Source organism: Crocodylus siamensis, chromosome 4 (genome assembly GCF_052110815.1).
Source record: "Crocodylus siamensis isolate JL-2025a chromosome 4, ASM5211081v1, whole genome shotgun sequence".
Taxonomy (NCBI): Eukaryota; Metazoa; Chordata; order Crocodylia; family Crocodylidae; genus Crocodylus; species Crocodylus siamensis.
In genome coordinates this window covers 2,041,918-2,056,020 of record NC_143398.1, presented here as the reverse complement: position 1 = coordinate 2,056,020, position 14,103 = coordinate 2,041,918, and the positions used below count along the sequence as shown (strand labels likewise).

At 54.3% G+C, this 14,103-nt stretch overlaps 1 protein-coding gene across 2 annotated transcripts in view; it reads left to right on the top strand.

Annotated features, from left to right (window-relative positions):
* The window catches only part of GOLGB1 (golgin B1), a 49,439-nt gene that overhangs the window by 17,237 nt on the left and 18,099 nt on the right, over window positions 1–14,103 (top strand). For both annotated transcript variants that reach the window (XM_090041428.1, XM_090041427.1), the window contains 8 exons: window positions 326–448; window positions 1,839–1,952; window positions 3,683–4,094; window positions 5,828–5,937; window positions 6,210–6,324; window positions 10,105–10,178; window positions 12,442–12,532; window positions 12,993–13,066. In XM_090041428.1, coding sequence (XP_089897554.1) covers window positions 326–448; window positions 1,839–1,952; window positions 3,683–4,094; window positions 5,828–5,937; window positions 6,210–6,324; window positions 10,105–10,178; window positions 12,442–12,532; window positions 12,993–13,066 — 1,113 coding nt within the window. The remainder of the gene's footprint in view (window positions 1–325; window positions 449–1,838; window positions 1,953–3,682; window positions 4,095–5,827; window positions 5,938–6,209; window positions 6,325–10,104; window positions 10,179–12,441; window positions 12,533–12,992; window positions 13,067–14,103) is intronic.

The following is a 14,103-nucleotide window of genomic DNA, read 5'->3' as shown; positions in this document are numbered from 1 at the left end:
GAACCAGTGCTCTATCGAGTGTGACAAGGAGCTGGTCAGTCCTCCAGGCATCCCATCATGAAGCACTTCTCCTCTCTCTGAACACAAACATACATCCCCTGTCCTACCCCCTGCCAGGGAACCTGTAGGCTGTCCAGGGTGCAGGGAGCACTCATTGACTATCATCTGCTCCCCCCACTCCCTCTTGGCGGGTAGGAGTCTGTCTGCCCCTGAAATGCTCCATTTTTTTAAAGTATTTCAAGCCCTTTTACCCTTTGAAATGGTCTTTCTGTTCCCACTGAGAGGTGTGCTTTGGCTAATGATGCTCTGTGACTTGTGCCGACAGCTGAGCTCGCTGCAGGAGGTGATTCGGGAGAAGGATGCTCTCCTTGAGGAACAGGCTCGCCGCCACCAAGCCGAGTTGCTCCAAGCAGCGACCCGACCAGATCTGGAAGGCGAGATGCAGCAGGTACAGTGCAGAAGGGTGGTGTGACTTTGAAACGCATGTGGTGTGGGGCAAGCAGCACAGTGTCATAGACCTGGCTGTCAGGGTGGCTCCAGGTTCCTGTTTTCCCACTACTTATCTCAAGGAGTAGACCAAGATTTGCCACTGGGATGACAACTCATCCCCGCAAGCCTCAGCTCCACTGGCCTTAAACACCAGAGTCCACAGCTGCAACAGGGGTCTTTGCTGGCTTCAGGGATCTCCCATTGGCACCTGGGATATCATGTGTTTTGAGACTGCACTTTCCCACAGGCAGTCAGCAAGGCAGCCACGCAGCAGGATTGATTACACAGGAAAATAACTGCAAGTACAGGGGAAAAAACCGGATTTGGTTCCTTACCTGCTCCTCTGACTGCAGCACAGTCCTTCAGAGACTTCATAGTTTCTAGGGTCGGAAGGGACCTGAGTAGATCATCTAGTCCGACCCCCCCGCCATGGCAGGGAAGAGTACAAACAACCCCAGCAAGATGTTCACCCAGCCTCCTCTTAAACACCCCCAGGGTAGGAGCCAGGACCACTTCTCTTGGAAGTTGGTTCCAGATCCTAGCTGCCCTGACCATGAAGTCGTGCCTCCTGATATCCAGCCTAAACCTTCCCTCTGCCAGCTTGTGACCGTTATTCTGGCTGTGGTTTCAGAAACCGGCCCTTCTGCTGCCTGCCACCTCCCATCAGGGTTCACTCCAGGGTGTGGGAAAATCCAAAGACCGCCTGTACCTAAGAGATGCCTCCTAAATGCCTTCAAACCAGTGCCCTTCCCCTCCACATCTTTACTGTACTATGTTTGCTGTGGGGTCTGAGAGCTCTCCAGAGCCCTCCTACTTGAGGGATCTGGAATTTCCCCAGGCTAATTGCTCTTCTCCCCAGAATATACTTATTATTGGGAAGCTAATATTTTTTTTTTTTTTTTACAGGTGTATTGATGCCCATAATAGTTTGGGTGCTCATCCCAGCCACCGCCCTTTCTGGCTGGTGTCTGTGATGAGCCTGAAAGTTGCTCTTGTCCTTGTAAAGCAACTGGCCGTTGACACCTGAGAGTTCACTGGGTCTGCACGCTGCGGTTCTGGCCCGTAACTAGCCATTAACTAGAGACAAGTACTTTTGCCGTCTGGCCTTCTGTACCTTTTTGATTAGTGTTGTCGCCATGTTGCAAAGATGTGTGCATACAGAATAACATGATCCATACAGCGACATAAGGGGTTCAGTGTCCACAGTTTGTCACTAGGTTTTCAAAGAGGTCAGGCTTGAGAGCCAGTGAGACGCATGCTTGTGCTCTGAAGCAGCACAACCACTCCTCTTACCCTCTGGAGCCGTGTGCCTGGCGGTGCTGATGCAGCTCTCGGTGTGTTTCTTGCAGCACTTGAAGACACTGCAGCGGAAGCTGGAGGAGCAGGAGGAAGCCCTGCTGGGGCGCACCCAGGTGGTGGACTTTCTGCAGCAGGAGCTGCGAGGGGCAGAGCAGCAGAGCCAGGTACCGCCTCACGTGCCGCTTGCAGCAGACTCTCTCCTCTGGTGCAGGCATCTTGTCTGGAGCCTGGCGGCTGTCACAGCTCCTTGCTGCTGAGGCCTCGCTTCTGACTTGGGCTCTGCTGGGAACCCCCACATCATTCAGGGATGTTAACTTGTGGATCTGAGACAGTTTGTCTGCACTGGGGCTGCAGTGACCCACAGTGTGTGAATTAGGAGTTTTATCCCATCTGCCCTGGCATCTTGAGATTGAGGAGCTTAGCTCTCCCAACCGTGGGGCCTTGCTTTCATGCTCGGTGTCAGACTTCCAGAGTCTCTGGTCTCAGACCAAAGTATCTTTTTCTCTACCATTGTCACTGGCTAGTCTCTCTCCCACTGTCACTGCATCGGGAGCACTTTGATCTCCGAGGCCCCCACATCATGAGTAAGACCAGTTCTAGTTAGGAGAGCTCAGGAGGGTACCTAATTTTACCACCTCTATGGTTTAAAAAAGCAGAAGAGTGGTTAAGTGCTGCACAGGACTCGCCCAGTCCTGGCTTCTCCAGGAAGGCTGGGGCGGGGAGGGTCTAACATTATTCATCTTTTTCAGGTTTTGAGGGGAGTAGACACCAACTGCCTCGTGGCCAAGGCTCTTAAAATTTAGGCATAGACATGCTCGCTTGGCTCTGAGATGAGCTGATTTCTTTCCGTTTTCTTAAAATGTTAATGTTCAAGATAGGGTTGGAGCGTGTGGGTGGTTCAAACCTCTGAGAGTCCAGATGAGATGTATAGATGTTAGGTGTTGTTCAGTCACGGTGTCATGAAGAAACAGAACCGGAAGGGCCCTCTGAGCGCCTTCTAGTCCAACCGGTGCCTGAGGTGCAAAAGAAAACTTGAGTTTTGTCCTTTATGCTTTGCTGTTCAAGAGGCCTGGAAAGCTGAGCTGTTTGTGTGGGTTTTCTGCGAGAAGGCCCCCTCTACCGTGTCTCCTCTGCAGAAATGGTGGGATAATGACAGCACCGATTGTAAGCAAGTGAAACTCGCTGGAGGGGAAGTGTTTTGTTTCCCTCCACCATCCCCTTTGTCATCCATCCCTGACACCCTAGGCTGAAAGGAAGCTGGGTGCAGCGGTACTCCCCCTGGGTTGGACCCAGCTCTCGCCAGGTTGGCGGTGGCGCGCTCTGGCCCTGCTGCGATGCTTCTGAATGGTTCCCTGCAGTTGCAAGCCTGCCTCTGTGCAGTCCCTCCCGGAGGGCCTGGCTGTGCGATGAAAGCTCGGTGTGGTGCCAGGCACTCCCGTCTAGCTCTGGTGTCTGGGAGCGAGTGAGCCAATAACCTAGAAGTTTGACCTGGGGAAATTTCCACCTGGCTTGTTGCGAGGGTTGGGAGTTGGCTGCTTTGATCTTTTCTGAGAAGCTCCCTTCTAGCCCAGCCATCCCCTTACTCCTGTGTTCGAGCAGGTGTCCGCTTTGGAGCTGCCTTGAAACCAAGCGTGTTGGCTCTCTGTGTCTTTTCCTCACTGTAATCCAGATTTTTCCCAGCACATGCAGTTTCCCCGTTGGGGTCCTAGGATATTTTCCTGTGCTGGCCTAGTTTCCATCCCGTGCTGTTCCTGTGCACTCTTTCTTTTACTTGGATAGTTGGAAACTTTCCCTTGCTTCAGTTTAATGCCGAGTACGGTCCCATTTTTCATCAGTGCCTTGGGGCGTGTTGGCTTTCCCTTCTGTTTAAGTCCCTCCCGGTTTGCTTTCACAGACCCTCTCAGAGCAGTGCCAGAAGATGGAGGCAGAGCTGAGCACCTTGCAGAGTGTGCTGGAGGCAGAGAGAGAGGCGTCTCGGAGCCTCCCGGAGAAGATGGAGCTGGAGCTGGCTGAGCAGAAGCAGGCCTTGCACAGCCTTCAGGAAGAGGTGCAGAGTCTGTCTGAGCAGCTGGCGCAGGCAGGGAGGGCGCGGGCTGAGCTGGAGTCGGAGTGCAGAGCCCTAGAGCAGAAGCACAGGCTGGAGACGGAGGAGAAGGACCTGCAGATCTGTCGGCTTCAGATGGTGGAGCAAGAGTTGCGCTCGAGCCACGATGCCCTCGTCGCTCAGAACCAGCAGCTGCGGCAGGATGTGGATCAGTTGCTGGCGCCATCCGCTGAATGCTCTGCCGCTGCGCAGCGCCTGCAAGGTCAGCCAACAGTGCAGTGGGGCCGAGGCGTCCTGGGGATCTCCTGGGTGGGTGGGAAGGGGCTTTGCTTTTTATGGTGGTTCTCAAGGAAGCACGTAATGCTCTTAGGGAGAAAGAAGCATAACCCTGAGCCTTGTGTCACATTTTCCCCGGCTACCAGCTAGTCCAAACCGTTGTGAGTTAGCTTGCTAAGTTGTTTAAGATACCTTCAGGGGATATCACAGACTTAGCAATCCCTGTCCCTATGAGAGCAGATCACCAAGGGCTGTTGGAGTGAGAGCTCAGGCTGTGTTATGACAGGGAAAACTTACCTTTTCCCCCGGTTCTGCTTTGTGTGTTTGAGGGTGTTTTGTGCAGCTGATTCTGCTGTTTTCCCAGGACAGCCCGTTCCCACTGTTGCAAAAATGGGATGATAAAAGCATAAAGCTTGGCCAGGTGGGTGGCCCATGAAGAGGAGGAATTCCTGAGACTGGATGTCATACTAATGATTTCCTTGAACCACAGGCTAGTTATTCGTTTAATATGCAAAGCACCTGCCTTGCAGGGAGAGACGGAAGAAGGTCGACTTTATTTGTTTTCTTTGAGAGAAAGTTAAACAGTAACTTGTCCCAGCCCCCTTGGAGGAGAGGCTCTTCAAGACGCAGGCAGCTGGAGGCAGACTCAGATGAGAAATACTGTTGGTAGCCAAGTGCCCTTAACTGCTAGTGTAGCTCCTTGAGGATGCTCCCTTGCTTTACAGCGGAACTGGGCATCTCTAAAAAAACCTGTTAGCTCTTCCAGAAGCTGAGGGCCCTTAATGAGGTCATTTGGTCACCGTGCAATCCTCCAGTCTGACCTCCAGCATACACATCCTTCCTGGCCTTCGTACCTAGGAATCTGAGCACCGGGCACAAGGGTTGCGGTCTCCAGGCAGCCGGGGCAGAGTTATGCCGGCAGTCACAGCGCAGGTTTCCTCGACGCATAGTCTGACCCTCCAGAAAGGAGCGTCCTGTCTCCTCAAGTCTTCGGTCCTGGGCCTCTGCTGGGGCACCGGGCAAGAGGCAGGGGTGCCAGGTGTTGCAACATCTCTGCAGACAGGGGTGCACTGAGAATTCAATCTAGATGAATTTATATTACATAATCCCAGCTGCTTTTTCTGGCTGCTTTTTCTTGTATGGGCTCTGAGAGGAAGCAGTGACTGGAGGGCCGCTGGTGCAAATGGCTGGTGCAGTAAACCAGCGTGTTCACACATAGGCAGAGGATGGGTCACAGAATCACAGACAACAAGGGCTGGAAGGGAGCTCAGGAGGTCACATCTAATCCAATCCCCTGCTCCAAGCAAGGCCAGCCCCAACTACATCATCCCAACCAAGGCTTTGTCTAGCCAGGTCTTAAAGACCTCCAAGGATGGAGCCTCCTCCACCTCTCTGGGGAGGCTGTTCCAGTGCTTTGTTACCCTCCTAGTGAGAGTTTTTCCTAATATCCAACCTCAACTTCCCTTGCTGCAACTTGAGTTGAGTCCACCCAACCGTATGCACTGGTGCGCTGCCTTTTCTATTGTCTTTTACTGGCCCATGAGGGATTGTGTCAAACACCAGGTGCCCATTTACAGCTGGGTTGACGGTGGCTTCCCTCGTGAGTCTGGAGTGAGCTTCAAATTTGCACCTCTGGAGCCACAACAGAATGCCTTTATTCCTTGGCCATGGGTGTAAAAGCCCAGACAAGAACACTTCTGTGTTAATGTTTTCTTTTAGAGGAGTTTGCACAGACATCTGAGGCGTCCATTCATCCCCAGGCTGACCCAGCATTGCTGAACTCCCTGCCAGTCGCACAGGTCTTCGAGGAGCAGGTGCCAGCTCTCAAGGTAATCTACCCAGAAACTATCGCGTGCCCTGAAGGTCGATGCTAGAAGGCAGAGTAGAGGGACGCCTTTCCTTGCTGCCCTGGGGGAGAGGGTTGGTGCGTGGTCTGGGCTGGGCAGATGTTTTATGAAACTGGCAGAGTAGAAACATCTAGGAGGTGGTCAAGACTGGGGGATGGAGAACTTGCAAACTGAGTCGTTGAAAGCCTGGTGGAAAGAACAGAACCTCATTCTCTTGAGAAACCTGTTGGCGATTTGGTCTTTCTGCTCTCCAGCCAGGCTGTGCACAGGCTGAAGCAACCCTGCAGGAAAGCCTCATGGAGCAGCAGGAGGAGAAGGGGATTTTACTGCCTTCCACTGCAACACTGGAGGATCTGAAGGCTGAAAATGGTATAATTGCACCTCCTCTTGCCTATTTTTAGCTAATGAACATGCTTTTGGTTACTGGATTAATCCACATGTCCTGCTAAGGACTTAGAGCTGCTCTCTAATCCTCTGCACAAGGAAGGGGGAAAGAACTGTTCAAATCTCAGCCTGTGAGCAAAGAGTAAAGGGAAACCCAACAAATAGGCCAGCCTCTTGGGATGATAAGGCCAGCTCAGCACACCATAGATCCCTTCTCCTGATTTTTGCCTTTGGGATAGCAAGCAGAAAATGGAGGAGGCAAGGAGAGGGGGTGGAAAGGATTTCTGTTGTTATTACCTCTGTAATGCCACGTACGTGTGTGTGGCTCTCCCTGCCTGGCAGAGCTCACAACCCATAGTTTCATAGTTTCATAGTAGCTAGAGTCGGAAGGGACCTAGGTAGATCATCCAGTCCGACCCCCTGCCTTAGCAGGAAAGAGCACCGGAGTCAGATGACCCCGGCAAGGTGCTCATCTAACTTCCTTTTAAAAATCCCCAGGCTAGGAGCCTGCACCACTTCCCCTGGAAGCTGGTTCCAGGCCCTAGCCGCCCTGACTGTGAAGTAGCGCCTCCTAATATCTAATCTAAACTTACCCTCCGCCAGTTTGTGACCGTTATTCCTGGTCACTCCTGGCAGCGCACGGGGGAACAGGGACTCCCCCAATACCTGCTGATCCCCCCTGACCAGTTTGTAGCAGGCCACAAGGTCCCCCCTTAACCTTCTCTTGTGGAGGCTAAACAGGTTCAGGTCCCGTAGCCTCTCCTCATAAGGCCTGCCCTGCTGACCCCTGATCATACGAGTGGCCCTCCTCTGAACTCTTTCCATATTGTCCACGTCCCTCTTGAAGTGTGGCGCCCAGAACTGGACGCAGTACTCCAGCTGCGGCCTGACCAGTGCCGCATAGAGGGGGAGGATCACCTCCCTGGACCTGCTCGAGATGCATCTGTGGATGCATGACAGGGTACGGTTGGCCTTCTTGACTGCCTCCCCACACTGCCGGCCCATGTTCATCGTGGAGTCAATGACGACTCCAAGATCCTTTTCCGTCTCCGTGCTGGCAAGAGGGGAGTTCCCCAACCTGTAAGTGTGGTGCCGGTTCTTCCTCCCCATGTGCAACACCTCGCACTTATCAGTGTTAAACCCCATCCTATTCTCATCCGCCCACCGTTGCAACCTGTCAAGGTCAGCTTGTAGCCTATTGCACCCTTCTAGTGCACCCACATCCCCCCACATCTTAGTGTCATCGGCAAACTTGAACAGGGTGCTTTCTACCCCGTCATCCAAGTCACTGATGAAGATGTTGAACAGTGCAGGCCCGAGGACCGAGCCCTGCGGAACCCCACTGCCCACATCCTTCCAGGTCGAGAAGAACCCATCCACTACCACCCTCTGGGTGCGGCCCTCCAACCAGTTGGCGACCCATTTGACCGTGTGGGCATCGACACCACAGTCTCCCAGCTTTTTGATGAGGACAGGGTGAGAGACAGTGTCGAAAGCCTTCCGGAAGTCCAAAAAGACTACATCCACAGCAACCCCTGCGTCTAATGATTTGGTGACCTGATTGTAAAAGGCCACCAGGTTGGTCTGACAAGACCTGCCACTGATGAACCCATGTTGGTTGCCCCTGAGCATGCATTCCCCCGCAAGGCCCTCCTGGATGTGTGCCAGGATAATTTTTTCAAAGAGCTTACCCGGGATTGAGGTCAGACTAACTGGCCTGTAATTTCCCGGGTCCTCTTTTTTTCCCTTTTTGAAGATAGGGACCACATTGGCCCTCTTCCAGTCCTCCGGCACCTCGCCAGAGCACCACGAGTGCTCATAGAGCCGCGCCAGGGGTCCCGCAATGACCTCGGCCAGTTCCTGTAGAACCCTAGGGTGAAGATCGTCCGGACCAGCGGACTTGAACACGTCCAGCCTCTCCAGAAGTACCCTAACTAACTCCTCGCTAACCCTTGGCCCAGGCGTGTCTCTCTCGGGGCCCGAGGGGGGCCCAGCAGGGAGGTGGCTGAACTGGTCCCTACTTAGGAAGACAGAGGCAAAGAAATCGTTAAATATGTTAGCTTTGTCATCTGGCGTGATGACTAAGTTGCCCATCGTGTCCTGCAGGGGCCCCACATTACCCGGGACCCTCTTTTTACCCCCTATGTATTTGAAGAAGGACTTCTTATTGTCCTTAATCCGGGAAGCTAGTCCTATCTCCATGTAGAGACCAGAACACTGGAAGCAGCGATCACGGGGAAAGGAAGGCAGGAATGATGAGGTGACATGGCTGCAAGAGGGGTCACCCCTTGCAATGCGGCTTACTAGCAGTTTTGATGTGTTACGTGTCCTCTGATGCTGCCTGCATCTGCACCCGCTGGGATGCAGTCTGGGTGCAAGGCAGCGTGTGCCAAACACATGCTTGAATGCTCCAAAATAGCAGGGAAAGGTCAGAGTAATGGTGCTGGCCCCAGTGCAAAAAGTCAAGGAGCTGCCAGCGGTGCATTTTGCATAGGTGTCACAGGGTGCAGGGCCCATCTGTGGGGATCGGATGCATGTCTAGAAACGTTGGCTGGAAGCCACAGCAGCTCTCATAGCCTGCTGGTGCAGCTTAGAAAAAAACAGTAGCTCCTGGCTCGCAGGTTTGGGGTGTGTGAGGGAGACCCTTTGAAGGGAGTGATGGGATCATGGGCAAGGCTCTGCGGAAAAGGATTTATTGCACTGTTCAGACTCTGGTTCCTCCTGGTTTCCATTCATCCCAGTCTTCATATAGCATGCCACTACCGTCCACTCACCACATTTCTTGGGGATCCCTCTGTGCCCTTATCGCCAGGCTTTTAATTGAGATAAGTGGAAGGGGGCTGTGTGATCCATAGACCATAGTTTGAAACCAGCTAGTATGATGCATATTAAACACCATCCAATATTAAGCTTCACATCCAAAAGCAGGCTATGTCATTGCAGTGTACCCAAGAGTTGCTGTAGGAAGGAGGAAAGCTTATAAATCCCATCTGACTCCACTCGGTAGGAGGTCACGGTCGACCTTGTTAGAAGGTCAAGGTGTAACGTCTTTCATGAAAAGGCTGAGTATTGAATGGAAAGCTCCTACTGGCCGGGCCCAACGTGGACGGGAGCGAGTTACACACATAGTCTTTTAGCTCAGGATGTGCATCCTGGAGGAGGACACACGTTCAAGTATCTATCTCCCTGTCAAACCTGTCCATAACTCGTCCCAGCAGGAGTCTCTGGGAGTTCCTTTCCTGCGGCAATGAGTTGGGAAAGCCCTCTTTTGGTCGTTAAAAGTATTACCCTCAAGTGTATCAGATGATGTTAACGTGGGCACTTTTCCTGTTGCAGTTCTGTCTGGGGTTTTGCAGCGTGCCTCTCACTGCGGCTTCTAGATGCTGGTTTACAGAAGGTTACTGAGTGGCTCTTCCTTTCATGGCAGCTGTTGCTGCAAGCCCTGCGGTTATGAACTGCTTTTGGGTGACTTCATTTCACTTTGCATGAAAGGGAAGAGTGGGACTAGGGCACGTAAAGGTTTTCGTCACTGCAGGCTCTCCTAAATCATGCAGCCCTCTCCAGGGTGCTCTGGAAGGTGCCTGCCCTGGTGCCAGCAGCTTGTCGGGGCAGTCGCAGCCTTTCTCTGAGATGTCCTTCATCTGGGGGTGACTGCGCATCCTGTCCCCACCTGGCGCGTTGCTGGCAGCTGTGCCCCCTCCCTGTTCTCCCTGAGATCAAGCCTGGGAGGGAAGGTTAACGCCTGCTTGTTCATGACCGTTTCAGAGACTCTGCGCACTCGACTGGCCCTCGTGGAGGCTCAGCTGGAAGCTGCAATGGGCACAGAGCATCCCAACCAGGTAACGACTCGCGCAAGCCGGACCCCAAATCGGTCAAGGGCGCGGCCTTGAGCAGCGTCCCTAAGTAGCTGTGGCCTCTTCGAGCAATCCTCTTTGGGTCATGATTAGCTGGATTTATGTAGGCGACAGAAGAGGCTCTGCATACAGCCTGTACTTGGCTGGTTATCAAGCCCCCCGCTTCGCTGGTTGCATGGGAATTGGGGTATCCTGCCGGCTGCTTTTCTCGGCCCTCCGCAAGGCGCGTTGGCCCTCGGCCCACTCCGGCCTGGCTGAGCTCCATGTGGCAGGCTGCGTTCAGCCCTGTGCTGCCCCGTGGCCCTGGCAGGAGATACGTCTTGCATCTTGCCAAAAGAGCAAGATGTCGGACAGGAGCAAGGGATCGCAGGACCTCTTTGGTCTTGGTCTCCGCAGATCAGATCAGTGCTGGTGCCAATGAGGGCCATTGCCGTTGGTATCTGTCTGAGCTGAGATGCACACGAACGTGGACCCTGTTCAGGGATGGGCTGCTCCGTCTCATCTCAGCTTTGTGCAGATATTGTTGGTGCCTCAGTGGCTAGGATGGTTCGGCCAGGCAGCCCAGATCCGACCTGTGGCACTGCATCTGGCCTGTGGGGCTCCTGGATCTAGAAATTTGGCAGCACTGGTTTGCTACTGCCAAATCTCCAGACCCTGCATGCTGGATCTGGTGTCCGATCCCAGCACGCAGAGCCAGGCTTCAGGTGTGGGGGGCCCCCAGGACCCATTCTGGGCACGTGGAGGGCAGGTGTCAGACAACAGGGCTCGATCCAGCCCCCCACCACTCATCTGACCTGTGGGGCCAAAAGGTTAAGTACCACTGGTTAAAATCTGTACCAGGACCTAGGTCTGCGGACACGATCTCTCCACAGGGCGGGTGCTTGCTGGGCGGTCTGCATCGTGCCTGTGAGATGGGTGGCACCACTTGCATTGCTGAAACTTTTCAGTGTGCTGTGTCCTCTGCTTGAGCGTGCGGGGGTTTGCTTGGGGCTGCTGCGGTTGCGAATGAGCTGCAGTGATGCGTTTGCCTGCTTTGCACCCCAGCAGGCAGCTGCTGCACCGGCTGACCTGGCTGGGACCTGACCTCAGCCCAGAGTTGTTCGCATGGGTGAGAGGATCCCAAATGCCACATGAGTGTTGTGTTAACAAAGGGGCATTTCGGTCACCCCTCCCTCACGGCGGCTTTGACCTCCCCTCCTGCTAATCCAGCCTGCATGGCTGCTGTTTAGAAACTACCCCCTCCATGCAGTGGGTTGCAGTGATGGCAGCATGCGCAGGGTCTCGGCCGAAGACCACCTGGCTACTCTGCGTTCATCTGCCCGCTTGCGAGCACCCCTCATCCCACAGGCCTCTTCCGTCTAAGCCCTAGGACGTGAAGCTCTTATGTGGCATGGCTCTGTCAAGGAGAGGGCAGACCTGTGTCCACGGGGCCTCTCCTTGCTGTGCTCAGGGTGGGGACAGGCTGGTGGAGGTGCAGGGAGGCAGGCAGGAAGGAGCAGGCCCACGTGAGGAGTGAGGGAGGGCTGAGGATTGCGATACATCTTGACGCCCCCAGGGTCAGCCTTTGCCGTATCACTGAGCTCAGCTCTGCCCTTGAACTGTTGACTACTCTTTTATACAGTCTTTTTCCTCCACGAGGCAACAGAGGTAGGTCATAAAGTAACGGGTGGAGGTAAAACAGGTCCGACTGAACACGAGGCTGCTAAGAGAGCAGAGTCCTGGGGTGAAGGCTGCAGCTCGGAGAACATGAGCACTGGCTTACTGGGTCAGAGCAATGGTCCATCTAGCCTGGTCTCCTGTCTTCGGCACATCAGAAAGGCCCATCTCCAACAGTGGTAGAAGTGGATGCTACAGAGGGGAGCACATTGAACTGGATCCCTCTAGAGCGATCTATCTCCTATCCATTACCCTTGAATTGGAGGTTTAGAGAGATCAGAAAAAACATCTCTCTGGACTCTTTTAAGAAACTTTTGGAAGTTTACCTTGTTGGAATTCTTTGACCGTAGCTGACTTCCTGTCCCTGGGGCGGGGGGCTGGACGCGATCTTCTGAGGTCCCTTCCAGCCCTAATGTCTATGAAATCTCCAACCCTCCTGGTCAGTAGCTATTGATAGGCCCATCAGCCATGAATTACCAAGTTCCTTGTTGAGCCTGGCTATGCTATCAACTTCCACCATCTCCTGTGGCAATGAGTTCCACAAGTTAACTGCAGGTTGTTTAAAACAGTCCACTCTCTCTATTGCTGGTAGGCTGACAGCCCCGGAGCTGATGCCCTATCACCAGACTCGCCGAGTCCTGAGGAACCGACCTCAGCTGGAGACTGCTCATCTGGGCCCAAGGGTAAGATGCAGGATGCAGGTGTTGGGGTGACTGAGCAGCAGGGGCTTCAGCGGGGAGCTGCGGGCTCTGAGCCGGCTTTGAAGTGACACCAGCAGAGGGGAGGTTCTGACATGGGGACGGGAGGAGCTTAAGGCAGCTCGAGGAAGCGGTGAGATGGCTGGGTGAAGTCTGGGCAGGTGACATAGCATGCAAGGAGGGGGCCTGGGAAGAAGCAAGGTGCTAAGCCAGGAGCCAGAGACCCTGGTTTTCCCTCTTGCTGCACCCAGCTGCTGTGGGTTAGGAGAAGCTCCTGGCCTTGGGCCACTGGGCCCATGTGGTGATTGGAGAGAGCCAGGCCCCAAGCATGCGCTCACGCTTCGCCCTGTTTAAGCCGGGGATGCTGCGGCCGCATGTCTGCCTCTTCCCTCTGCTCACGGGCTGGGTGTGGAGCCAGATGTGCTGATGTGTTTTCTGTCCCTAGGTGCCTCAGTCGTGCAAGAGAGTCACGAAGAACCATGTCCCCAGCTGCTTGATGACCCCACACCTCTGCCGCAGGTATGAGCTTTGCGCAGTGGCTTCTCCTGCAACCAGACCAGTCCAAGGTTGAGGCCACAGTCATGCTCAGGAGGGGTTGAGGAAAGTCTAAAGAATCTTCTGCCCCCACCAGCCTTGTGCATCCTTTTGTTGCTGCTCCGGGTCCTTCATGCTGAGCCCTCTGAGCCGTGCCTCACACACGGGTGCTTCGAGGCTTGACAGACACAGGCTGGGATGGCTTGCTTGGGGCTGACGCTGTGCAGAGCAGGGGCCTGCACTAGTTGTGACCTGAGGGCCCCGCCAGCCTGGCTGTGCTATGATCCCCTCCAGCCTGCCAGAGGACAGCCTCTGTAATGCTTAGACATGGAGGTTGTGGGCAATTAAAGTACTGCCCAGGTAGGTACAGGGAGAAGTGGGGGAACCCCTGCCCCCGCGTGTCCCCAGAAGACCTCTGAGAAGAGACAGCGCCTCGCTCCAGACATTCACTCAGTTTCTCCAACTCTGGCCCCAACTCTCAACAGCACACAGGCCCCATGTAACAAAGGATTTTGTCCCCTTTGTGCTTCTTGGGTAGCTAGCAGCTCAGCACAAGAGACTTGGATCCCTCAAGGGACCTCTCTGAGCTGATATTCCTGTGTCCAAGTGTATTCGTCCCCTTGGACTGGCAGGAAAGGGTTAACCCCTTGGTGCTGGGAGTCGTAGCTGCTCCTGAGGTCCTTTCCAACCCTAATTTTCTATGATTTATAATCAGTGAAGAAAAGCAGAGCGGGGAGCGGTGACTAGTCAGATGAGAAAGGTGGAGAATTAAAAAAGCCCAGTTCCTTTGCAGGGGCAGACCAGTGCATGGGAAAGCCCCAGCACCTGCTGTAGGTCTCCCCACAGGCTTGATCCAGAGTGGGACCCCAGAGCTGCCTGCAGCCCGGGGAAGGAGGTGGGGGAGGCCAAGTGGGAGACCCGCTGGAGGAGGGCATTTCAGAGCCTCCCTGCAGGGAGCACAAGGAGAACGGGTGCGTGAGCCAGCGAGAGGGACTGAGAGCAGTGCCTGGGTTCAAGCACAG